This window comes from Hypanus sabinus, chromosome 10 (assembly GCF_030144855.1).
Source record: "Hypanus sabinus isolate sHypSab1 chromosome 10, sHypSab1.hap1, whole genome shotgun sequence".
NCBI lineage: Eukaryota > Metazoa > Chordata > Chondrichthyes > Myliobatiformes > Dasyatidae > Hypanus > Hypanus sabinus.
Genome location: NC_082715.1, coordinates 135,158,554 through 135,185,294, shown reverse-complemented (window position 1 = coordinate 135,185,294; position 26,741 = coordinate 135,158,554). Strand labels below are relative to the sequence as shown.

At 39.9% G+C, this 26,741-nt stretch overlaps 1 protein-coding gene across 3 annotated transcripts; it reads left to right on the top strand.

Moving 5' to 3' along the window:
• The first annotated feature begins 535 nt into the window (after window positions 1-535).
• Window positions 536-10,365, top strand: LOC132401153 (zinc finger protein 229-like). 3 transcript variants are annotated; one of them, XR_009514503.1, is made up of 3 exons: window positions 536-661; window positions 4,217-7,323; window positions 7,803-10,365. XR_009514503.1 is itself a non-coding variant. In XM_059983053.1 (2 exons), exon 2 carries the CDS (start codon window positions 4,705-4,707, stop codon window positions 6,139-6,141), a length of 1,437 nt encoding a protein of 478 aa, XP_059839036.1. In that variant the 5' UTR covers window positions 536-661; window positions 4,217-4,704; the 3' UTR covers window positions 6,142-10,365. The 3 variants fall into 3 exon arrangements, 2 of the variants coding, with proteins under 2 accessions (XP_059839036.1, XP_059839038.1); XM_059983053.1 differs by having other exon boundaries at window positions 4,217-10,365; XM_059983055.1 differs by having other exon boundaries at window positions 549-671; window positions 4,217-10,365.
• The last annotated feature ends 16,376 nt before the right edge of the window (window positions 10,366-26,741 follow it).

Sequence of the window (26,741 nt, the reverse complement as noted above, 5' to 3'; positions counted from 1 at the left end):
AAAAACCCTGTCAATTATGAACAAACTTAAATTAAGACTACACGCGATTTAGACTAAGATGCACGCCATAATGTAGTTACAATCATATTACAAAATAAACAAAAGTATCCACGTTACATACAGCACACAAACAATATATACACATTTGCACATTTGACCACTAAAGAAGAATATTCCCCGGTGTGTTGCAGGGAAATACCATAAAGCCGATACCTTATGTGAACCTTATAAGAATGACAACAGAACTACAAAATATTTGTGTGCGTTTGTGTGTGTGCATAAAGAGCGTTTACCAAGTGTTCTCCATCTCTGTCACAGATTGTTTTCCTCAACGCAGGACGCTCAGGATGATCATATAAATTATATTAAGTTTGTAAATAAGGCAGATGGTCAGTTTTTTTTCTCTCAGGGTAGGGGATGCCTGTTGATATTCTGAGTTTCTCCAGCATTTTGTGATAGTTGCTCCCAACAGGGCACAATTCGCCCTCAATGACCCGCGATCAACTGCGCAGGCGTAAGAAGTGCCCGAAAAAAATTCCCGGAATTACGCATGCGCAGAGCTCAGCGGACAAACTGGTGAATCGGCAGCAGGAAGAAGCGGGACTGCGGCTTCGGGATTCATCAGTACTGGTGTCGGCACTGTGGCTAACGGAAAACTGCTGTGAGTTCCGGTAATATGGTGGCCCCACAAATTCGGAACAGTCTCGGTGCTTTCCCTCTCTGTCAGCCCCACCTCTCTATTCGGACGCCACTGCGATTTCGCTTATATACAATGGCGTCGGCGCCATTTCTGCTACGCATGCGCGTTACCGGAAGCGTGATGGATAGATGGGTATCCTATTCGTGGGGATTTCTGGGTAAAGAGGCCGTCATGGCTGTGATTTTACCGCTTTCCTCACCAGTCCGTAGGGTGTGTTTGGAAGCGTAGGCGGAAGGAATATGATAGGATGGGTCTCCCAAACACTGCCAAACTCAAGCTACCGAATTCCAGGGATTAGGGACTGGGAACAAAAATTGGAGATTTAATCTCCAATGAGGAATCAACTTCCAGTCACTGAAAATGCCAGTAAAGGCTGTATGGAGAAATAGAACAAAATCCTTCCATCAGCTTTAGAACATAGAAGTGTAATGCAGAGGAACAGGCCATTCTACCCACATTATCCTGCCAAACCAGCTAGAAAGCAAATCAAAGTCACCGAAATCCCTGTACATACACCATGTCCATATCCCTCCATCCTCATTGTATCTATGTGTGCATCCAAGCTTCTCTTAAAAGCCCCTGTTGTATTTGTCTCTATCACCGTACTTGGCAGTGCATTCCAGGCATCCATGACTCTGAGTAAAAGATTTACTCCTCCCAACCCCCCCTTAACCTACCCCCTCTCACCTTCAATGCATGCCCTCTGGAAGTTGACATTTGACATTTCAACCCTGGGAAACACATAGCCTCTGTCCAGTCTATCTATGCCTCTCATAATCTTATAAAGATGTATCGAATCTCCCCTGAGCCTCCAACACTCCAGAGAAACCAACCCAAGTTTATCAATCCTCTTGTGATAGTACATGCTTTCTGAACCAGGCAGCATTGTGGTGAACTACTTCTGCACCCTCTCCAAAGCCTCAACATTAAATTGAATTGAATTTTGGTTTATTGTCATTTAGATACCACAACTGCAATGCAGCGTGCCTTAAAAAATGAAGCAACGTTCCTCTAGAATGATATCACAAAAGCACATGACAACCAGACTACACCAGAAAATCCATGTAACATTTGGCAATCCCCAAATCCAGAGTCTGGAAATGTTGCCAAAGTTGGGTGACCAGAATTGTACTCCAGATATGGCCAAACCAAAGTTTTATAAAGTTGCAACATAATGTACTGACTCTAGAACTCTGTGCCTCAACTAATAAAAGCAAGCATTCCATAAGCCTTCTTAACCACCTTGCCAACCTGTGAAGACACTTTCAAGAAGCTATGAACTTCGATCCCAAGATCTCTCTGCTCAGCAACACCATTGAGGGTCTTGCCCTTAATAGTGTACTGTATCCTTATATTTGCCTATCAATGCCTCACATTTATCTGGGTGAAACTCCATCTGCCATTTCTCAGCCCATATCTGCAATGATCAACATTGTACTCTGTTCTTTGCCAGTCTTCTTCACTATACACAACTTCATTAATCTTAGTGTCATCTGCAAATTTATTAACCCAGTGATCAATATTTTCAACCAGGTCGACAGCAGAAATCCCAGCACAGATCCCTGTGGAACACCACTAATTACAGACCTCCAGCTTGAATAAGTCACTTCAACCATTACCCTCTGTCTTCTATGTGCAAACCTGCTGTGAATCTAAACAGCCAACTTGCTGCAGATCCTATGCATTTTAATCTTCTGGGTTAGCCTCCCATGAGGGACTTTGTCAAAGGCCTTACTGAAATCCACGTAGACAACATCCACTGCCCTACTACACTCATTAATCTCTTTCATCACCTTGTCAAAAACCTCAAATCAAGCTGGCTGTCCCTAATTAGACCATGGGTTTCCAAATGTTTATATATCTTATCCTTAAGAATTTTCTACAGCAATTTCCCTACAACTGACGTGAGACTCATTGGTCTGCATTTCCCAGGATTCTCCCTTGTTCCCTTCTTAAGTAGAGGTACATCATCAGCCAATCTCCAGTCTCCAGGACTTGACTGTTGCTAGAGAGGACACAAAAATGCTGGTTAAGGGCACCTTTAGTAACTTGGGTAAATCCCATCAGGCCCTGGGGATTAATCCACCTTAATAGCCATTAGGAGGCCCAAAACTTCCTCTTCTTTGATCTCTGAAACCCCACACATATTTATACACATGACATTGATCTTCTGGTCGTTGCTATCCTTTTCCTTAGGAAATGCAGAAAGTACTCATTAAGTACCACACTCACATTTTCTTCTTCCAGGCAGATATTCCCCCCTTTATCCTTACAGACACACCCTCTCCTAGGTTATCCCTTTACTCTTCATATGTGTAGAGAATGAAAAAGGACCTATTATGTCCTGGCGTGTATGATGAATATATTCTTGGTCTTAACCGACGTTTTGATGACAACCCCCCCCCCCCCCCCCCCCGTTGTCCATCCTTCCTGATTGGTTAGTCCTTATCCAATCAGCTTTCTGCAGTCCCACTTTATTTACAATTGAATTTCAGTTCTTAATTAAGAACAAGACCTTCATCTTTGTTAAAATTCTTCTACTCTAGTTTTATTTCAATGGCTGGCTTAGCCAGGCAGTCCCAAAAGCAATTGGCGTGACGCAGTAGTTTTGTGCCCTCAAAGTTAATCCTATGGCCATCTTCATCCACTTTTCCTGTACTCTGTGCAAATGATCTTTAAACACCCTCCACGTGTCTGATGTGGACTTACCAGAATAAAGGTGTTCCCAATCAAATCTTAGTTCCTGCCCAATGCCCTCATAGTTTGTCCTACTGCAATTTCAAACTCCGACAAGGACCATACCTATCCTTATCTATAGCTATCCTGAAATATAAGGAGCTGTCGCCTCTGTTCCCGAACCGTTCATCCACTGAAAGGTCAGTCACCTGGCCAGGCTCATTATCCAACACTAGGTCCTGTTATGACCCTCCTCTTGTTGATTTAGCTTTAGTTCTTGAGAATATCTTCTTTGCTCTGCCTTCTCTTAGTCTGGACCTTTCTACTTCTGAGAACGTGTTTTACCACATTCTCTCTGGGTATATAATGATATCAAACACTTGTGGGTAACAAATGACCTGTAGTTTTCACATCACAAAAGTGCTACATTCCAATATTCATTGGCATTGCTGTCGATGAGTTCACCACTGTCAATTACTTGAGGGGGAGGGGGTCAGAATAACTAGAAAGTGTCCAGATTAGCCATGTAATATCATGTATTCTTTGTAGTCCTGTGGGACTTGACCAGAACTTGAAATAATACTAATGCAGGCAGACTGAGCCAAGTCACAGGTTGAAGATGGGCAGATATGGCCCATTCTGATACGGACAGAAAAACAGTCAGAGAATTTGATGGTCAGTCCAGATGACTAATCTCCGCCTAGTTAGAAGAGGAGGAGTGTTCCTTCAATGTGGGTTGAATTTCGCAGTTACAGTGTGATGTCAGAGGTCACCGTAGGGACTAAAATTATCACATCTAAAATTCTGTCCTTCAACTGATGTCTTTTATAAATCTTACAGGGTTAGAAATGGTGAAGAATTTGTGAACGGGAATCTCAAACTCGAGCACCTCAGGTTTGCTGCGTCTGTGCGGATTTTAAGGAGTGACCAGATATTTCCTCTGTACCACCAATATATTTATTGTGATCCTTGGAGATGAAGAACTATTACATTCCAGCTGGGAATGTGCTTTGTGACTGAGATGAAGATTTCTGTTGTGACTCAGTGAAATCCACTAGAACTGACGTGCTGAGAACACGAGGTCTTCAACTGCATTGATTGTATAAGGGAATCACTACGTCAATCATCTGACTTAATGAATTGCTAGAGAATTGACAGTAGGGAGATATCATTCTCGTTCTGTCACGTGGAAGGGATTCACTCAGTTATCTGAACAACTGTCTCACTGTTCAGTTCACCTTGGAGAGAGGCTGTTCACCTCAGAATGTGGGAAGGAATCCATTCAGTCATCTGACCTACTGACACACCAATCAGTTCACACTGGGAAAATGCCGTTTACTTGCTCAGACTGTGGGAAGGGATTTCCACGGTCACGTCAACTGAAGCTGCATCAACGAGTTCACACTAGTAAGAAACAAATTACCTGCTCAGACTGTGGAAAGGGATTCTCTTTCCCATCCAACTTACAAAGACATCAGCGAATTCACACTGGGGAGAGGCCATTCACCTGCTCAGACTGTGGGAAGGGATTCAGTTCATCATCTCAGCTGAAGGAACATGAGCGAGTTCATACTGGGGAGAGGCCGTTTACCTGCTCAGACTGTGGAAGGGGATTCTCTTTTTCATCCAACTTACAAAGACATCGGCGAGTTCACACTGGGGAGAAACCATTCATCTGCTCAGATTGTGGGAAGAGATTCACTCACCCATATCACCTACTGACACACCGATCAGTTCACACTGGGAAAATGCCATTTACTTGCTCAGACTGTGGAAAGGGATTCTCTTTCTCATCCAACTTACAAAGACATCAGCGAGTTCATACCGGGGAGAGGCCATTCACCTGCTCAGACTGTGGGAGGCGATTCATTAGCCAATCTCACCTGCATTTACATCGGTCAGTTCACACCGGGGAGAAACCATTCACCTGTTCAGAATGTGGGAAGGGATTCACTCAGTCATCTGACTTTCTCAGACACCAGTCAGTTCACACTGGGGAGTGGTTGTTCACCTGCTCAGATTGCGGGAAAGGATTCAATTCGTTATCTGCCCTTCACAGACACCAGTCAGTTCACTCTGGGAAGGGGTTGTTCTCCTGTTCAGATTGTGGGAAAGGATTCTATCGGTTATCTGAACTGAAAATACATCAGCGAATTCACACTGGGGAGAGGCCATTCACCTGCTCAGACTGTGGGAAGCGATTCACTTGGTCATCTCACCTGTACAGACACCAGCGAGTTCACACTGGGGAGAGACCATTCACCTGTTCCGTGTGTGGGAAAGGGTTTGCTCGATCATCCCACCTACGGAGACACGAATCAACTCACAGTGAGAAGAAACCTTTCACCTGCTCAGACTGTGGAAAGGGATTTTCCCAATCATCGGACCTACTGACACACCAGTCAGTTCACACGGGAGAGTGGTTGTTCACCTGCTCAGATTGTGGGAAAGGATGCATCTCGTCATCTCAACTGAAAATACATCAGCGAGTTCACACTGGGGAGAAGCCGTTCACCTGCTCAGACTGTGGGAAGGGATTCGCTCAGTTATCCACCCTCCAGGCACACCTGCGAGTTCACACTGGAGAGAAACCATTCACCTGTTCAGACTGTGGTAAGCAATTCACTCAGACATCCAGGCTGCAGGCACACCTGCAAGTTCACACTGGTGAGAGGCCATTCTCCTGCTCTGAATGTGGGAAGCGATTCAGTCGTACATCCGAACTTACGAAACACTACCGAGTTCACAGTGAGGACACAATTTAAATATGCCTCATGCTGGATATTTAACCAAATTTGCTGAATCCAGAGACGAATTCAAAAGAGACTGTTGGTGTTGAACTCCAGTAATTTTTGCTGCTGCTTATCACATCCAGTTCTACATCCTGGCCTCTGGAACTGAGAGGAATTTCTTCTGCTGATGTTCACATTTAATCCTTTAATGGGAGTGGAAATTAATTTTCTGGATCCGTTCTTAATAAATCATTTGTATTTTAAACTTTGCCTCAGGTACTTAATGAATTTACAACTCACCCCATGTACAATAGACAGTCAGCTCAGTCCAGCTAGACCCTTTCAGTGTTTCTGTTCCATGATAATCCTTTTAAATCCATCCTGCTGTTCACCTCTCACTCGCTCTTTGGTGATGGGTTCCGGACAGTCTCCACCATGGCTGAAGAGGTTTTCCTTGAATTTCCTGCTTGACTTTCTACAGACTGAAGAAGAAGTTATGTTTCTCTCTCAGATCTCTTGCCTGAGAAAGAATATCCTTGTTGGCCAGAAGGGACTACAGTCTACAAATTATTGGATTTGAATGAATCAGGTACAGTGGAAGTAGACAAAAAGAGCAACAGTCTACAAATCAGTGGATTCAGATGAATCGGGACAGAAGTAGCAGACAATCCAAATGTCTTTGTTTCCCCCCATCTTGTGAACTCTGAACTGATACTTGCTCGGGGATAATCTAATCAGAGCAATTGAATCTGGACATAAGGAGTTTAAAGTGATGACCTGCTGAACCTGAGACCATTCTCAGACAAGTAGCTATTTATTAAGTAAAGTTCCAGTCCTACCAAAGAAGCAATCTGTAGTCACGTTAAATTGAGTGCTTGGGTCACCTCGTTTAACTGGTTTGGACCAGTCAAGAGTTGAAAGGCACAAACACACAAAGGTGGGAGGGGCATTAACCATGGAACAACACTGGTTGTAGCCCTGCACTAGAGTCAGTAAGAAGGTGACCAAAGTCGGTCAGGTGACCTTGAGCCAATGGGATGGAAATACATTAGTTCAACTGATGAAGGAAACTATAAGAATCTGGAGCTCCAAATGCAAAAATGCTGATATCTCTCCAGCAACCAGAGACCAACCATCACGGATGAGGAGGACGCCACAGACACGTGGAGATTGGGACCACAAAGAACACCTGTTCAGCATAGACTCCTTTACTGGGTAATAACTTTTCTCTCAATTGACTGTTCATGGAGGGTCAGGGAATTCTAGTAGATATGCACACAGTTAGCTAGTTTGTGAACCACGTGTTCTTTAGTTGAGAAAATAAAGGCTACTTCTTGGTAAATACTCTCTTTTCAGTATTATAAGATCCGTATAATAAAATTGGCATCCCTGAGGGTGGCTGGAGGATAAATCTTTCTCTTCGTTCAAGTCGGGTCATGAAGATAGGTAGTTAGCAGTTACTAACCCACATGAAGAACTCAAGGAAAATCTGCAAGCTCAAAGGTCTTGGGTTGTTTTGATTGGAAGGGATTCCTCTAGAAATTTGTGTTGAAGTGGCCACAAGGGGACGTCACGTGATGACGTAGGATCGAGATGTGGAAATCCAGCTCTCCCGTAAAAAACCAGTAAAACAATGTTTAAGTGAAGAAAAGTTAGTAAATCCTTTCTAAAAGTTACTTATATTAACTACTCAGGATTGTCCCAAGATATGTCTTATAAACAGAAGCAGAAGAAAACTACAACCTTGAAGACAACAGAAGTTGGAAAAGAATCAAGGCCGGCCGCCATGAAAGAGCCGTGGGCTCAAGTGCATTTTACCTCTGGCGATACAGAACAGGAAACTGCGACAACATCAACCGTCTCCAAAAAAAAGAGCAACAGGAATTGTGCATGCGTGAAGGAAGGGGCATGCGCAAACACAAGCAACTTAAACTACAAATCCCAGCTCCGATCAGAACAGAAAGTGAAAGTGAATCTGAGGTAGATTTAGATTCTTTGGGATAAATCAGACGAAGATGAAGAGACAAAATAAGGAAGAACAACAGGAAGAGGTTGGAGGTGAAAGTTTTTCTGGAGACATAAGAAAATCTTTGGTGCAAATAATGCATGAATTAAAAGCATTAAAAGTAATAAAAAAATTTAAAATATGAAGACTATGTTTGATAAAATGATAAAAAGACAGGACAAAATGGATAAGAAAATTAAAAATTTGGAAGAAACAAGTGACATCATTGATGGAATGAATAAAATGGAAGATAATATTTCTGCCTGGACATCAGAAAGAAAACAGTTGTTGGAAAAAGTGGATGTGCTTGAAAATTTTAACAGACAAAATAATATTAAGATTGTTGGACTTAAAGACGGTATAGAGGGAGAGGATCCAATAAATTTTTTTCAAAAATGGATCCCGGAAAATTTCGAAATGGAAGAAGGAACCCAGTTAATTGAAATTGAAAGGGCTCACAGAACCTTAAGACCAAAACCTCAAGTTGATCAAAACCCACAATCAATCTTGATAAAATGCTTAAGATATCAAGATAAAGTAAAGATCCTGAAGGTGGCTGCCCAACGTGAAACAGGCCATTGATGATAGAAGGGAAAGCAGTTCTTTTCTATCCTGATATAAGTTATGACCTTTTGAAAAGAATGAAATTAATCCAGAGAAAAAAGTTTTATGGGAAAATGGTTATAAATTTATATTGCATCCATCACCCGGCAACCCTGATAATTTTTTTGGATGATGGGAAAAGAAGATTTTTTAATGATTATCGGGATGCGGAAGAGTTTGCACAAAAACTCCCAAATATTCGCTAACCACAGCCTAAGATTTAAAAGTGAAATGGATTAAAGATGAAGACAGGGACAGTGAATGGAGTTGATGGACATTTAAGAACAGAAGAATATTTAAATATATTCTTAATTATATGATACAGGGGGAGAAAGGTAAAAATTTGAGAAATATTAATCGAGATTAGTGATATTATTTTTTCTTTTCTTATATATACTTTTTATGTTACGGGGGTGCTGGAGGAACTTCGGATCGATTGCTATGGGATTCACGTGTGTAATCATGGCGATTGCCATGACCCGTACAACGGAGGGGGGTAATGTGCTTTTTTTATCCACAACATTAGTAGGGGGGTATTCTGTTACTTTTTTCTTTATGATCTATTTTTCTTTTATTTTTCTTTCTTTGCCTGGATGATCACATAGCAACATGGAGAATTTTAAAAAGATTCCCCAAGGTAGTACGAAAGTTGAAAGATTAGGTATTATAGATTGGAGTAACCCTGTTAAAAATAATGACTAATTTACTGAATTTTTAAAGTTTTAACGTTAATGGGCTTAATGGACCGGTGAAAAGAAAAAGAATTTTAACATACATTAAGAAAATAAAAATAGATATAGCTGTTTTTTCACAAGAAACACACTTAACAGAGATAGAACATCAGAAATTAAAGAGAGATTGGGTCGGAAATGTTATTGCAGCTTCATTTAATTCAAAGGCGAGGGGAGTTGCAATTTTGATTAATAAAACTTTTACCAATTAAAGGACAAAATGTATTAATTGACTCAGCGGGGAGATATGTAATTATACATTGTCAAATTTTTTCAGGACTATGGACTCTTATGAATATTTATGCACCAAATGAAAATGATGTAAAATTTATACAAGAGGCCTTTTTGAATTTGGCTGACGCACACGACAAAATATTAATAGGTGGAGATTTTAACTTTTGTCTAGACCCAGTTTTAGACAGATCAACAACGGTTGTTACAAAAGCAAAAGTAGCAAAATTAACTTTATCATTGATGAAAGATTTACATTTGATTGATATATGGAGAAGAATTAATCTGAAAGAAAGAGATCGTTGGAAGAATGAAATTTTCAGCTGCATTCCACTTGAAAAAATTGCTTATAATTTAAGAGATAAATATGAAATATTTCTGAAAATTTGGCACCCTTATTTACAAAAGATAGGATTAAGTATATAGATGCTCCAAAGATAAAATTACTGGTTATTTGAGGAAATAAATAAATATATATACTAAAGCTATTATGAACTCCATGGAGCATGTGGGGATCATCCGATATCCAGTCATTCTTTCTTTCTTTTTTCTTTTCTCTGTTTTCTCTTCTATAGGGATATGCTGCAGGGAGGGGGGAAGGGTTGATAATTTTTTTTTCTTTCTGTAACCTATTTGAAAACTCAATAAAAAAATCTTATTTAAAAAAAGGAAGTGGCCACAATATGAAGGGTTTGTCAGTCACCCTGGCTGCGAAAGGAAAACTACAGGGCATACCCTTTGGAAAATCACTTAAGGGAAGCTGCCGGAATTGTTTAAGTTCAAGAGAATTGTTTAAAGAATTGCTAAAACTAGTTACAGTTGGTTATTTAATTGAGGATTTGCTACAATTACCGCAGAGTGCTAAGGCAGAATGACACAGATTAGTAATGGAAAACAAATGTTAGCATAAAGTAAGTGAGATAGGTTACAACTAGAAATATTAGAAAATCGGCATAAAGCAGAAGCTGACTGAGGTAGGTTAAACGGAGAATACAAAAGGAGGTAGAAAGCTTGAGAGGGTTACTGATTTACAGGGTTAAAGGAGTATGGGCTTGATGCAGGTGAACCAGTTTCAGCTGAAGTGTGAGAAATTACTTCAAGAATAATGTAAACAAGAGAAAGCAGCCAAGATAGCAAAAAAGTGGAAGGATTAAGGAAACAGTGCAGTGATTTAAAGATGGCAATGCATATGATTCAGGAATCAGCACAGGAAAGGCAGAGTAACACTGGCGATCATGCAAAGTGTTTAAAGCAGATACAAAAGCTGCAGGACCAACTTGCTGCACAGCGAGGAATAATATATGCTTTTGGATATGAAAGAGGGGAGGAAGGTGAATTTGGAGATATTGATTGGTATGATTTTGCAGATGAAGCTACTAGGTGACCGTTTTGATAATTAGGGATTTTTAAATTATGCTGAGGAACTATGACTGTCACCCTGGCAATGGCAACACTTTACATCAGTGAGATTGGGAGGGAGAAGGAACAACAGATTATGGATTTAACCAAGGAGCAGAAGAAAAATAAAGATTTCAAAAAATGAATAGAAGGAGCAGGGTCTGAAATATACAAAGGCAACAAGGGAGTGTTTGTTAAAGATGAAGTAGTCCTGTATCATCTATGGGGACACCAGGGGTGCAAAAGCACTCTGGAAAAGATAAAGGAAGTGTGCTGGTAGCCTAAGATGAAGGATGTCAAGAAATGCTTGATCTCTGCACCATATAAACCAGACAGAAAGGTAAAGAAAGGAGCCCTACAACACACCAGACCAGTGGAAGGGTCTTGCACTAATTTGCAGATAGATTAATGTTGGTTCATTACTCCCCACCCCAGGAGGGTACAAATACATTCTGGTAATAGTAGAGACCTTTACGGAGTGGGTGGAAGGTTTCCTAGCTAGGACAAGCCAGCAAAGGCCTTTGTAAAAATCCTATTGGAAGGATATTCACTTGCTGGGGATCAAGGCATACATTTCACAGCCCAGATAATGCAAGATGTCATGGCAGTTTAATGGATCAAGCAGAGATTTCATATACCCTGTAGACCACAGTCTAGTGGAATTGTGAAAAGAATGAGTTGAACACTAAAAAATATGTTGCAAAAATGGTGCAGAAACATGGCAGGTAGTTTTGCCTTATGCCCTGATGTTAATAAGGAATAGAGAGCCATCTTCAACAGGTTACACCCCTTATAAGCTCATGACTAGAAGGGATATGAAAGGATTGGAGGATTTGTTAGGATTAGATGTCAGAATGTGAAATTGATGGGATTGTGTCGGAAAAGTGGCTACAACAATTGGTAGAGACAGTGAAAGAGGCCAATTATGTGGCAGCCCACCAAATAGAAAAATGAAGAATCAACAAAGTGAAGCCTACTGTGACTCAAAAGTCAGTCTCATAGAATTAAGCCCAAGATGGAGAGTGATGTTTCAAATACACCAACCCACCTCATTTTTAAATCCAAGATTTGCAGGGCTCTATGAAGTTATAGACAAAGCAAGTCATTCAGTGTACAAAGTACTGACTCTTCCATATAAAAGTGGGTGGTACCATGCCAACCAACTGAAATTGCTGGGGGAGAAACAGGAATGTTATCACCATTGACACAGAACAATTGATGTAGCCCTGATTTGGGAGGATGGAAAAACTTTTCCAAGAAGATGGGGACAGATCCCAGCAAGGGGTAATTTTCAGTTCCCTCATCCTGAGAACTTGGGGATTTTTGTCAAAAAAAAAAGGAAAAGGAAAATATGCTAGTGCTTATCTCTCCTATCCTGAAATCACGTTGGGTGCCTTCAGTCCAAAGACAATTGCGAGTCCAGATTGGATGGTCTAGAAAAACAAATCGAAAATATAGACTTAAAATAACTTAAGATTTAAACTTGAAATAAGAACAGTAATTACTGTTGTGTAATACAGATTTAATTCAACTTGGAGAGAATAATGTATCTTGTTGCAATGGAATTAACCCTGACTGGGGCCATGGTCAGTCTTGCTTCAGAGCTATTACACAAACATATCAATGGTGAGGTCATTGCTTGGAGAACACTCAGTGAACAAAAACAAATCTACTCAATGGAATTGGGTAATGTGGACTAACAAAGGAGAAATGGAGGACTCCAATTTGTATTGTACTGGGGTAGATGGCTTGACAAAAGGTACAAAGCTACAATTCCTATGCAATAAAATTCTAGAGGTGGCATTATTCAGTATCCCAGAGGGGATAATCATATGCCGGTCTTTAGGTGCAATTACTCAGTAGCCTTCAGGTAATGATGGCCACAGTAAGATTACAGTTCTGTGGGATCACACTCAAGTGAATATTGAGTGTAGTAGTGATCTATACAAGAGGTATGTCGACTGGGCTGGCCATTCCAAGCATTTCGCAAAGGTTGCTTCTCTCATTATAAACTGTCCACAGGAGAGTAGAATGGAGAATGCCCTAAAGGAGATGGGAAAGAGTTGCTGTCAGGGCCCAAGCCCTTTCCAGGTTTTTAAAACTTTGAAAAATCTCTACCCCACAGCCTCTAGTGACGGAAACTACACCAGAGCCTAAATGTAGTGGTAACCAGTGTAATACGAACGGGATAAGATTAGTGTTAGAAGATATGTGGAATTTGTCATTTCGGTACCAGGGTACCAGCATGTGCAGGTAAGTTTTAATCTCACTGAAGTAATGGTGCTCACCTACAATGGAGCAATAATTTATTCACCTTTTTGGAAGGTAACTAAGCAGTAGTGAATTTAAGTCTGTCAAAAGTAGAAGGGGTAGCAAGAGTCACCACCATAAACATAGCAGAATTAGAAAGCCAGATACAGTCTCTCCAGCAGAAAATACGAGATATTACTAGAGAAAATTATAAAGGTCAGCTACAAACTAATCAGATTGGTCGAGATGCATCCCAAGTAACTCTGGATATGGTTAAATTTCTGAAGCCCCTTGTGACGGACATGGACTGTGCCTTTAAAAGAGAGAGCGAGAAACTGACTACTGCTGCCTGCTTCTAGGTTGCTATGGTGAAAGAAGTGGAGTTATATGATAGACAATTGATGTTTCCAGATGCTTTGCAGCGTGTTTATTTAAGGAAGATCAGGTGACTCTCTTGCTGAGAGACACAGAGTGGAACACCAGTTAAGGCGGCCAGTCAAAAAAAAAGGAAGCCAAGGACAGAAAAGTCACTGGGTAAAACTTTTCAGTGCCCACAAGGGTGGGTTGAGGATCGACCAGGGAAATCGTTCAGTGTCCATCATGGTGTGTAGAAGGGCTGACCCTGTGGAGGCTACCGGTGTGTTTACCCGTGCTTGGGTGGTAGTTTTCCATCAAAGGCAGTACCCTTTGTGATCAGCTACGTTTGGTTAACTCGAGAGTGGATTTGGAGTTTGACGAGGGAAGACCAACCTGATTATTCATTCTTCTCCTATTGAGGATTTCACCTTGGCTGACAGATACCTCTCTCTTCCCCCCCTCCCCCAAACCAACTCTGCATTGAACTGAACTTTCTTACATTACCATCATAAGACTTTAAATCTTGCCACTGGAGCTTGAATGACTTTGGGAATCATATTTACATACATGTATATGCATAACACTGCTATCTTTTGATTTACCTGGTTTAAGTTACTAAATTAAGTAGTTTCTAATAAATAGTGGTTTTTAGCATCAAAACCAGACTCCAGGTGTAGTCTATTGCTGCTGGTTCTTTTAAACCATTGCATGCATGTAACAAATTTGGGGGCTTATTGATTGATTAATAATCTGAGTAGAAGATCGCAGCAATGGAGGTTGATAGGTTTCTGGCAAAGCCAGCCCCTGAAGCATTGGATGACGCTAAGAGGGCTGGGCTGTTGGAAATTGCTCAAAAGTTAAAACTTAAGGGGAACACTAAAATGAGGAAGGCTCAGATTTAGACGTTAATAGTGGAGTATTATGTATCCAAGAAAGTGTTTGAGGAAGATGTGTTGGACATGTTTGCTGAAAGTAAATCTACTGAGGTTGAGATTCAGCTTCAGGTAGAAAAATTCAAGATGGCAGCTGAGGATAGGCAAAGATGGCATGAGTGCAATTAAAACAGCTCAAGGCAGTGGAAGCAGATAAAAAGAGGCAGTTGGAAAAGATAGGGATTGCAGCAAGGAGATCTACTGTTAGACCCTGGTGATTGGTTTAGTGCCAGTCAAGAAGTTGAAGTTGGTACCTCCATTTGAAGAAACAGAAGTTGATAAATATTTCCTGCATTTTGAATAAATTTCTCAAAATCGAAAGTGACGGAAAGACGACTGGCCTGTTTTGTTACAAATTGTATTTAAGGGTAAAGCACAACAAACTTATTCAGCCCTATCACTTGAAGAGACAGGTGATTACGAATTAGTGAAAGAGGCTGTGCTCAAGACTTATCAGTTGGTTCTGGAAGCCTGCAGATAAAGGTTTAGGAATTTGAGGAAATCTGTGAACCGGACTTATGTGGAATTTGCTTATGAGAAGTTTGTGTATTTTGGTCACAGGTGCACTTCTAAAAATGTAAATGATGATTTTAACAGCTTGAAAGAGTTAGTTTTGATTCAGGTTTTCAAAACCTGATGAGGTAAAGACAAATTTAGTTGATAAGGATGCTTCCTCTTTGCATGCGTCTGCTAGACTAGCTGATGAGTATGCTTTAACCCACAAGGTTAAGTTTACCCCAAATAAAGCTTCCAAAAGAGTAGCAGGGATAACCCGCAGGGTAAGCAAGAAATTAAATCAGGGACAAGTGACAGAAATAAGGACGATGGGAAGCAGTTGAGGGAGAAATCTTCCAGTCTTACTTGGTACTATTTTAAGAAACTGGGTCATATGATGACTAATTGTTCCATTCTGAAGAAGAGAAAGGAAAAGGAAAAGAAGGCAGTCCTGAAAACTAAGCAGTAGTGAATTTTCCATCAAAGGTAGAAGGGGTAGCAAGAGTCATCACCATAAACATAGCAGAATTAGAAAGCCAGATACAGTCTCTCCAGCAGAAAATACGAGATATTACTAGAGAAAATTATAAAGATCAGCTACAAACTAATCAGATTGGTCGAGATGCATCCCAAGGAAAAGAAGGCAGTCCCGAATGCCTGTGTTCAGTCTGTTGAGGCACCGCTAAGGTTGGAGGGTCTGACCGAGTTAAGGAGGGATTCGATCATTTCATATCAGATGGGTTTGTGTCCATAAAGGAGGGGTCAACCCCAGTCCCAGTGAGGATCTTTTGAGATACTGGAGCTTCTCAGCCCCTTATATTGGACAGTGTTCTGGAGTTTGGTGATGAGACAAAAACTGGTGAAGTCAATATTGTTAGAGGTATTGGGAAAGGGACTGGTTCCGTGCCTCTGCATAAGGTGATTTTGGAGTCCGGATTAGTATCAGGACATGTTAAGATAGGGATAGAACCTGAATTACTGCTGAAGAATGGTTCTTTGTTGTTGGGCCATGACCTTGCAGGTGGTGAAGATTATCCAGCAGTGCAGCTAGCAAGCAAACCTGCCACTGATGATCCATATGTGGATTCTGATGTTTATCCCCCCTGTGCAGTAACCCGAAGTATGACTAAAAGGTCTGCCGACACAGACAGTTCTGGGCAATTTGATTCTGATGCCCATGATAGCCAAAATCAGGGTTCAGGTTATGATGTTTGACTTTTCAACACCTTTTCTACCCTCTATTTTTCAACAGGATGTAGGTAGTAAGTCTGATGAGAAAGGTTTGTCTGGGAAGGAGGTTATAGCAGAACTGAATCAATATTTTGAGACTGAAGCTTTCAAAGAAACAGCTCTCTCAGATTATGAGATTAAGAAAGTGCCAGTAGGGTATTATAGCAAGGATGGAGTATTGATCAGGAAGTGGAGACCACCTACTGTACCTGTGAGCGAGGAATGGGTAATTGTTCTCCAAGTTGTAGTTCCTAAAGTCGATATAGGACTGAGATTTTAACTTCGGCTCATAAAATGCCTTCAGGTGGACATTTCGGAGTGAAGAAGACTGTGAACAAGATTATGAAGGGATTTTGCTGTCTAATTTAAGGAAAGATCTTGTGACCTTTTGCAGGACCTGTCGCACTCGTCAAGTTGTTGATAAACCTAACCAGGCCATCCCAGTGGCCCCATTTCAGCCTATACCTGCTTTTGGAGAACCTTTTTCCGGAATCCTAGTGGATTGTGTTGGCCCAGTGCCAAAGACTGCAGCTGGCCATCAGTATTTGTGAAGCATTGTGTGCACTGCATCTAGGATCCTTGTAGTGATCCCTCTCAGGAATATTAAGGCTAAAACTGTGGTGAAAACCCTCATTAGGTTTTTCATCTTGTTTGGTCTGCCCAGAGAGATTCAATCCGACCAGGGCAGTAATTTTACCTCAGGAGTATTCCAGCAGATAGTTTATGAAGTGGGAGCTAAACAAATTACATCGTCTGCATATCACCTGGAATCCCAGTGAAATTTAGAAAGATTTCATTCTACCCTTAAAACAATGACTAAGACATACTGTATTGAGAATAGGAAAGATTGGGATGAGGAGGTACATTTGCTCCTGTTTGCTGTAAGGGACTCAGTGCAGGTGTTGTTAGGGTTTAATCCATTTCAACTCATGTTTGGTCACCGAGCGAGAGGACCTTTGACCTTGCTCAGTGAACACTGGTCTGATGAGAAGATGCATGTCAGCTTGTTATGTTTTGGAATTCAAGGGTAGACTCAACAGGGTATGTAACCTTGCAAAACAGAACCTACAAAGTTGTCAAAATAAAATGAAGATCTGGTATGGTAAAGGAGCTCGAGAGCAGACATACCACGTGGGCGACAAAGTGCTGGTGCTGTTTCCAATATTGACCAATCCGCTTCAAGCAAAGTTTAGTGGGCCGTACCAAATAATTTCTAAAATTGATTCTTTAAATTATATTATTAAAACAATCGACTGTTGAAAGCCCAGTCAATATGATAAAAATTAAGCCATCCGCAGCCATGGCAGCAAAAACAATTGAAAAGTTGCTTCTTGAGTATGTGGATTTATTTCCCAATGTGCCCAAGCAAACCACTGCTGCTATGCATAATGTTTATGTATGTCAGTCTGACCCAATTAAGCAGCACCCCTACCAGATGAATTTAGAGAAGAGTAAATTGGCTGAGCAAGAGATTGAATACATGCTGAAAAATGGTATTGTTAGTCCGTCAACATCTGATTGGGTGTCACCTTGTGTTATTGTCCCCAAGCCTGATGGTAGTGTGAGATTTTGTACTGATTATAGGAAAGTAAATAGAGTGACAAAGACAGATGCTTACCCTATCCCTCGGGTGGATGATTGTATTGATAAGGTTGGAAAGGCTACATTCCTTATGATGATTGACCTGTTAAAAGCGTACCGGTGTGTTCTGTTGACAGAAAGAGCCAGAGAAATTTCTGCGTTTGTAACACCTTTTGGACTGTATGAGTATAATGTTTTACCCTTTGGAATGAAAAATGCTGCTGAAACATTCCAAACAATAATTAATTCTGTGATTTGAGGTTTAGAAAATACAGATGCCTACATTGATAATTTAGATGTAGGGAGTGACACGTGGAAAGGACATATCTTGGCAGTAGAAAAACTATTTGACAGGCTCTCCAAGGCCCACCTTACTGTCAACCTAGCTAAGAGTGAATTTGGCCATGCTGCTGTTACATGTCTTGGCTATGTAGTAGGTCAAGGCCAATTGGCTCCGGTTCAGTCAAATGCTGAGGTTCCTATTCCAATAGGTAAAAAGGCTTTAAGAAGGTTTTTGGGAATGGTTGGACACTATCGTAAGTTTTGTAAAAACTGTTCTGATCTCGCTCTTCCCCTAACTAATCTACTTAAGAAGGGTGAAAAATTGGTGTGGACTGAACCTTGTCAGGAGGCGTTTGATCAATTAAATACTATTCTACAAACGTATGTTATCAACCTGTGCTCAGAGCACATGATTTTACAAAGCCATTTTCTATAGCTGTGGACGCCAGTGACGAAGCTGCTGGAGCAGTGTTGTTACAAAAGAATGATGATGATGATGTTGAACATCCAGTAGCTTACTTTTCATGGAAATTTAATGAACATCAGAAGAATTATTCCACTATCGAGAAAGCGTTGTTGTCACTCATTTTGGCCTTGCAACATTTTAATGTCTACGTTTGTCCCGCACAGAAACCATTTGTGGTTTACACTGATCATAATCCATTAGTGCTTCTGAGTAAGATAAAGGACAAGAATAGAAGGTTGTTGAACTGGTGTCTGATTTTGCAGGAATATGACATGGTAATAAATCATGTAAAAGGTACCGATAACATTATCGCAGATTGTTTATCCGCGTGTTAAGTTAAAGTATGTATACGCTTCTGGAATGTGTTACCTGATAGTTACATATGTATTGCTTCACATTCTATAAACTACAGTTAAAAATCTTGCTCCTTGATCAAAATGTTCCCTTTTGGAGTGAGGTGTGATGGACATGGACTGTGCCTTTAAAAGAGAGAGAGAAAAACTGACTGCAGTACTGCTGCCTGCTTCTGGATTGCTATTTTGAGAGAAGTGGAGTTATATGATGGACAATTGATGTTTACAGATGTTTTGCAGCGTGTTTATTTAAGCAAGGTCAGATGACTCTCTTGCAGAGAGACACAGAATGGAACACTGGTTCAGGCGGCCAGTCACAAAAAAGGAAGCCAAGGACAGAAAAGTAATTGGGTGAAACTTTCGAATGTCCACAAGGGTGGGTTGAGGATCGATCAGTGTCTATCACAGTGTGTAGAAGGGCTGACCCTGTGAAGGCTGCCAGTGTGTTTACCCTTGCCTGGGTGGTAGCTTTCTCTCGAAGACGGTACTGTTTGTGATAAGCTACGTTTGGCTAATTTGAGAGTGGATTCGGAGTCCAATTATGGAAATCCAACAGCACCTGTTTATTCATTCTTCTCCTATTGTGTATTTCTCCTTCGATTACAGATACCTCTCTCTTTCCCACCCCCCGCACCCAACGTCTCCGTGCATTGAACTGAACTTTCTTACATTACCATCATAAGACTTTATAGTATATTACGTAGTTACTAATAAATAGAGGATTTTAGCATCAAAGCCGGACTCCAGGTGTATTCTATTGCTGCCGGTTCTTTTAAACCATTTTGTGTACATAACACCCTTCAAGATACAACCAATCTGATTATTGACCACATAGACGTAAATGTCTAAGGAAATGCATATAACTGAGATATGTGTTACATATACTAGTTGGTTGCTACCATGATTGGCTCTAATTTATTACAAATTGATGCACATGAAGTACCAAAATGGGTATCCGATGAGCAACTTGAAGAATGGGTTGTAGAAAGGACACAATTGTGTCATACTAGAAGCCTCACAATACCCAACAGGGTACTGGGTACCTGCGATGATGGTAAAGGAAGGTTTTATGTCAGTGCAGTATTCCACATTCCCCAACATGGAATTAACTCAATCTACCATTGAAAAGGGTTCACAGTGTTAGTAACTATGAGAATACATGGATATCCTTAAGTAACCCACCAACACATGCTATTGTTATGAATGGTACTGGGAAAGAGACAGAATTATCAAGAGACCACTCGTCCTGTCCAGACAAAATGACAAAGCAGAAACTTACAAATTGTGGTTTCAGTACTTAAGAAAATTGTTCATTGTCTACTTTGCCTGTGAATAATCAGTCTGTCTTACAATTTGCATTGGTGGGACAGACATTATATAGCAACAGTAGACGCAAGTTATACAAAGTGATGGAAGCATGCCCTTTGGAAAGTCTGAATGTTGCCATTGGGAATGCAACATTGGATCTGGCCATTGCAGGACCAACTTTGTCACAGCCAGCAGGAGATAGTAATGAAGGAGAACTTCAAGATCCAATACTCTGATGCAGATCAATATCTGTGAGACTAAGTTATTACTGAATTGCCACCAATTCCTCACTTGACTGCAGACTGGACAAGTGTTGTGGAGGGGGCAAGGGAGATGATCCATCAATGAACTAAACACACTAAAGTAATTAAAACACATGCTGGTAAGGCAAAAGAAATATTGTGTGACCCAGGCATTTGGAGTAACTTTTGGAACTGGGGAACAAATGTTCAAATACATCCGTGGGTGAGAATAGTATTGCATGTTGCTGTAATACAAATTGTATGTACACTGATTATTGTAATTCTTAATGAATATCAGCTGAGAAGGTGAAGGCTGAAATAATGCAAAATCTAGAGGATAATATTTTCATGAAACAGTAAAGTCTATTGTCAGTATGGTGTGTAAATTTAGTAAGTAAATGTTAGTATTATTTGTAGAATGTAAATGTTACACACCTACTGGGGTTCCATGGCAGTCAACTGAATGAGAGAAGGAAAGGATCCTAAAGTAAATATCTTTGCATCAACAGCAGGGTGATCTTGGCCAGAAGGAACAGCAATCTACAAATCAGTGGATTCAGATTAATCAAAAACGGGGGAAGCAGACGAACCTATGGTCTTTGTTTCCCCCATTTTGTGAACTCTGAACTGATTCTTGCTCTGGGGTAAGGGTAATCTAACCAGAGCAATTGTATGTGGACACAAGGAGCTTTAGATAATGACCTGCTAAACTGGAGACCATTCTCAGACGAGTAGCTATTTATTATGTGAAGTGCCAGACCTGCCAAAGAAGCAATCTGTAATCTCATTAGACTGAGTGTCTGAGTCGCCTAGTTTAACTCGTTTGGACCAGTCAGGGTTGAAAGACATATATACAAAAGGCTGGGGAGGTGGAGGGCTGAAACCATGGAACAACATAGGTTGTAGCCCTGGACTAGAGCCAGTAAGAACATGAACCAGGTAGGTTAGGTGATCTTGAGCCATGGGGATAAGATCCATCAGTTGAACTGATGATGAACATGATAAAAGTCTGGAGATCCAAATGTATAACAGCAATAACACTCCAGCAACCAGAGACCAACCATCATGGCTGAGGAAGATCCCACAGATACGTGGAGGTTGGGTCCACAAGAAACGCCTGGTTAGCGTATTCTCCTTTCCTGTTCATTGACTGTTCATGGGGGATTGGGGAATTCTGGTGGGTGTGCACACAGTTAATTGGTTTGTAAGCCCACGTGCTTTTTAGTTGAGACAATAAAGGTTACTTGTTGGGAAATACAGATTCTCTCTCCCCCTCTCTGATCATTATTACAAGGGGATAGCCATATAACACTCTCATTATTCCCTGATCATTTAAATGGTTTGGATCAGTTTACCTGCTTCCAAAGGACTGTATCTCACACAGCTTATTTGTTAAAATACGCCACTGTCCTCTAAAGTCTGAAAGCAGAATGGTGAGCCATTTGTTGGATGTTTAACAGAGCAGACTGGTCAGTCAGCACAGGGCAGAGCTCTGGGCTCTGTTCAGTGGAAGGTCTAAGAGCATATGATAGGGAGTAGGGAAATAAAGCAGGGGGTGCGTCGCATGAATAAAGTGCAATATTTGGAAGCTGATTGACAGAAAAATTGGGTTGACTTTGTTGACACAATGCCTGTTGACATTGAGTACAGTGCTTGTTGGGTTAAACTGGCTACTGAGTTCTCATAACATTGATTGGTGCCATTTGGCAGAGTGAGGGCAGTTCTTGTAAACACTTTCAATGGCTCTGTTCTTACCCAGAAATCTCTGAACTTCAGAACTTAATATCACTGTGAATCGGGTACACATGCACTGGGAGTTTAAAGTTGTGCCAAAGGGTGTGTATGAATTCAGTGGGGAAAAGACTCCAGGAATGGAATTGTTTGAACTTCCAGACAGAACTAAAATCTTGTTCTTAATTGGGAATTCATACCTTGAGCATGAATACCTTGATACCTAATCACTTTAGTGTTCATGCATTTTGATTTTTTTTGATATTTTATAGATATTTTTGATGTTTTTCTCTATTAATAAGGCTTAGTATGGGTATGTATTTTTTATTATTTTGAAATACCAACAATTAATCTCTGTGTGTTTTTCGTATGAGGTTTAAGTTTTTTTTCTCAGTTGTTTTGTCTAGGTTGGAATGCAGCTAATCTTGATATAGATTGGAGCTAGAATAGCAGGATTTTTTGGGGGGATGACGTTATTAGTAGTAGCTGCCAGCTCTCTATTGGTCGGCTTTCTGGCTTTGGGAAGAGGGAGGGGGCAAAAGCTCTTTTTCTGGAAGTTGTGTTGGGTTCTCAGCCTAATCTGTTGCTTGGTTATCTTATCTCAAGGTTCGTTGCCTGGTTTTAGTATACATTACAGTATGGTCATGATCCTAATATTTCTTTTAAATAGTACTAGAAATGGATCAAATTATTAATTTACTTAGTCTTAATGTGAAAAGGTTAAATCACCCCGTGAAATAGAATAAGACTTTTGCCTATATTAAAAAAAATTAAGGTCCCAATTGTGTTTTTACAAGAAACTCATGTATGTAAATGTGACAATCCACGCCTTTTCATCCCTCTTTTCGAGCTAAATCTAGAGGGGTTTCAATCTTTATAGATAATACTGTTCCTTTTGTTCAACGTAAAGTCATGTCTGATATTAATCGGCTAATAAATTAATAGTATTTGCTAATCTTTATTCCCCGAATAGAGATGACCCAGGATTATTTTAGTGCTTTTTCACTCTTGCCAGATTTGAGTCTTTATTCATTAGTTTTCGGAAGAGACTTTGCTGATTAGATCCAGTTTTACATCAGTCATCTTCCAAACCAGCTACCCTTAACAAATCAGCTTTATTTATTCAATCTTTCCTAGTTAAATGCGGTACTGTTGAATTTTGGCATTTTTCACATCCAGAAGATAGGGAGTACTCGTTTTCTTTTCTCATGTTCACCATTCATATTCCAGGATTGATTTTTTATTGATAGTCAAATGATTCCATTAGTTCAATCCTGTGAATATGAAGAGATTGCTGTTTCAGACCATGCTCCTGTGCTTTTATCTTTAAACCTTCCTGGTCTCCCTCAAATAAATAATTTTGGCATTTTACTCTAACTTTGCTATCTGGTAAGGATCTTTTAAAGTTTCTGGAGAAACAAATTATTCTTTTTTAAAAGAGAATATGCTGGAAGTGACTTCTCGTCTTATTTTGAGATGATTTAAGGCCTATATTAGAGGACAAATTATTTCTTCTACTGCAAGTGTTACGAAAAAAGCTAATAAAGAGAGAATTGATTTAACTAATCTGTTGAAACAATCTGACCAAAAATATGCTTTGGCTCCATTTTCTGCTTTATATAAAAGACATGTTGAAATTAAAACTAAATATGATCTTCTTTTAACATATCCAATTGAAAGTCAACTCCTAAAATATAAAATTCAATTCTATATTCATGGAGATAAAACAGGTAAATTATTGGCTAACCATTTAAAAACGTTTATTGCTAAATGGCAAAATAAAGAAATTTTTAAAGCTAATGGTAATAGGACAACTGACCATTTAGAAATAAATGATACCTTTAGAGAATTTTATTCTAAACTTTATAGTTCTGACTCTCCTAAAGATAATGCTGTAATGAATATTTTTAGACCAATTAAACATCCCTGTACTTTCTGTTGATAATCGAAAGCAGTTGGATCAACCTATTTCTTATGAGGAAAATGCAGAGGCTGTATGTTCATTGCACTCCGGGAAGACTCCGGGTCCTGATGGATTTTCTGGAGAATTTTACAAAGCTTTTTCCTCATTGCTTATACCACATTTATGTTCTGTTTTTTGGATTCCTTTAAGTTAGGTAGACTGACACAATCTTTTTATGAAGCTTCCATTTCACTTATTCTTAATAAAATTAGGAACCCTACGGAATGCTCTTCACATAGACCAATTTCTTACCTGAATGTTGATTCTAAAATTCTAACCAAAGCTTTGGCTCATGGGCTTGAGAATATTTACCATCTATCATATCTGATGATCAGAGTGGATTTATTAAAAATCGCTATTCCCATTCTAATATACATCATTTACTGAATGTTATGTATTCGCCTTCTAGGGAGATATCAGAATGCATGATATCTCTAGATGCTGAGAAGGCTTTCGATTGGGTTGAATGTAATTATTTATTTAAAACATCAGAAAATTTTAACTTTGGGCCTAATTTTATTCAGAGGATTAAATTACTTTATTTATCTCCCTCTGCTCGGGTTCTTACTAATTTTCAGAATTCAAAACCTTCTAAACTTCAATGTGGAACCAGACGAAGATGTCCTTTGAGCCCTTTGCTCTTTGATCTGGCTTTAGATGCCTTTGCTATTGCTGATAAGAACTGATAGATGTAATTTCTAATTTGATACATTTTCAGAATGGTTCAATATCTAATATTTATAGCATGTTGTTGGGAATAAGAGAGGCTCCTTTAGACAGAACTAAAATGCATGGGGTCAAGATTACAAATATCAATTTCTGAGAAGACTTGGAATGAAATGTTTAAATTGGTTAACACTTCATCACTGTGTGCTCACCACTCCCTCCTACAATTGGTTCCACAGGGCCCACGTGTCCAAAGACAAGCAATCTCACTTTTATCCGGATATATCTCCCTATTGCGATAGATGTAACAATGGAGAGGCTTCACAAATCCATATGATTTGGACAGGTCCGAGTCTTGAAAATACTGGAAGCAAGTATTTCAAACTTTTTCTGTACTTCTTAAAGCCTAATCCTTTATTTGGTATTGTTGGAGAAAAAGGCATAACTTCGGAGACATCTGGTTTGCATGTACTGGCTTTTCTTTCTCTTATAGCTAGGAGGGCTGTGTTGCTTAAATGGAAGGATGTTCCTCCATTTACAAACGCTCAATGCTTAAATTTAGAGAAGACCCGTTGTTCAATTTCTGATTTTAACCAAGACTATCAAACATTGTGGGCAGCATTCTTGAACTACTTTCAAAACCTTTGATTTGGTGTTAAAGTACAGATGTTAGCTAATAACATAAATCACTATGTGATATGGATTTTTTCTGTCTTTCCTTCTTTACCAAACAGCTTTGATTTTCATAGTGGGTTTAGATTCTTTTTATAATAAAATTTTTATTACAATTCAAATTACAATTTAATTAATACATGTGTTTGATTATGAATATAGGGTACTGTGGTTGCAAGTTTGATTTAAATATAATGTATTCAGTACTATTCTATCTTTTTTTATTGGCTCATAATATATATTCTCATGTACTCTGTATTCTATGTGAAAATTAATACAAATATTGAGAAAAAGTATGTATAAATTCATTGGGGAAAAAGCTCCAGGAATGGATACGATTGAACTCCCAGACAGAGCTGAGATCTTGTTCTTGATTTTCCACCAATTGAAGTGGAACATTGAGATCAGATCTGATATTCTGTACCAGCTGATGTCAATGTCTTGGTAGATAATAGGAACAGTGAGACTGAGGCCGACAGGAAAGAACTGGGTTCAACTTCTGGTGAATTAAACTGTCACTCGGAGCTGCACAGAATAAACAAGTTCCTTGTGTCACTTTTGATTTTTTAACAGATCACTTTTGTTGAATGTCATCTGGTTCTGGATTCTGCAAGGTGAGACTGTTGTTTCTTCTGTTATGAATCCCTTAACTGGAGAACTTACCAGCAAAGATAGAGAGGTCCGTTGAAGTCTGATGTCACTATTTTCAAACATTTTATTCATAAAGGGACACAAAAGTAGGGTTAATACATACATTCAGATAGTGCACATTGTCAACATTCAATCTAAAGCGCGGGTATAGTAATAATCATCATTAAGAAGTGAGCTCTGCTGGTGTCTAGGGGTTAATAGATTGTCCGTTGGAAATATAAAAGTCACTCTGAAAGTCTGCAGGCCTCAGCCCTTTGAAAATCGCTGGGTTTTGTGTGGGGCGACCGAGAGAGAGAGATTGGGGGAGAAGAGAAAGAACTTGCCGAGTCTTGATGAGTCTTCAGTGAAATCGGGGGAGCGTTGGTTTCCTCTCCCCGATGTTAGTTAAAAGCGGTTTTCTGTGATTCCAGCCACAAATTCCAATCCCGGAATCTAATGCACGTGGCTTCCTTCAGAATGGCTTCCCGCTGCTGCGGGATCACTCTC

What these genes read in the sequence shown, in the direction of transcription:
- LOC132401153 (XM_059983053.1), top strand. Translation starts at nt 4,705, where the DNA reads ATGCCGTTTACTTGCTCAGACTGTGGGAAGGGATTTCCACGGTCACGT.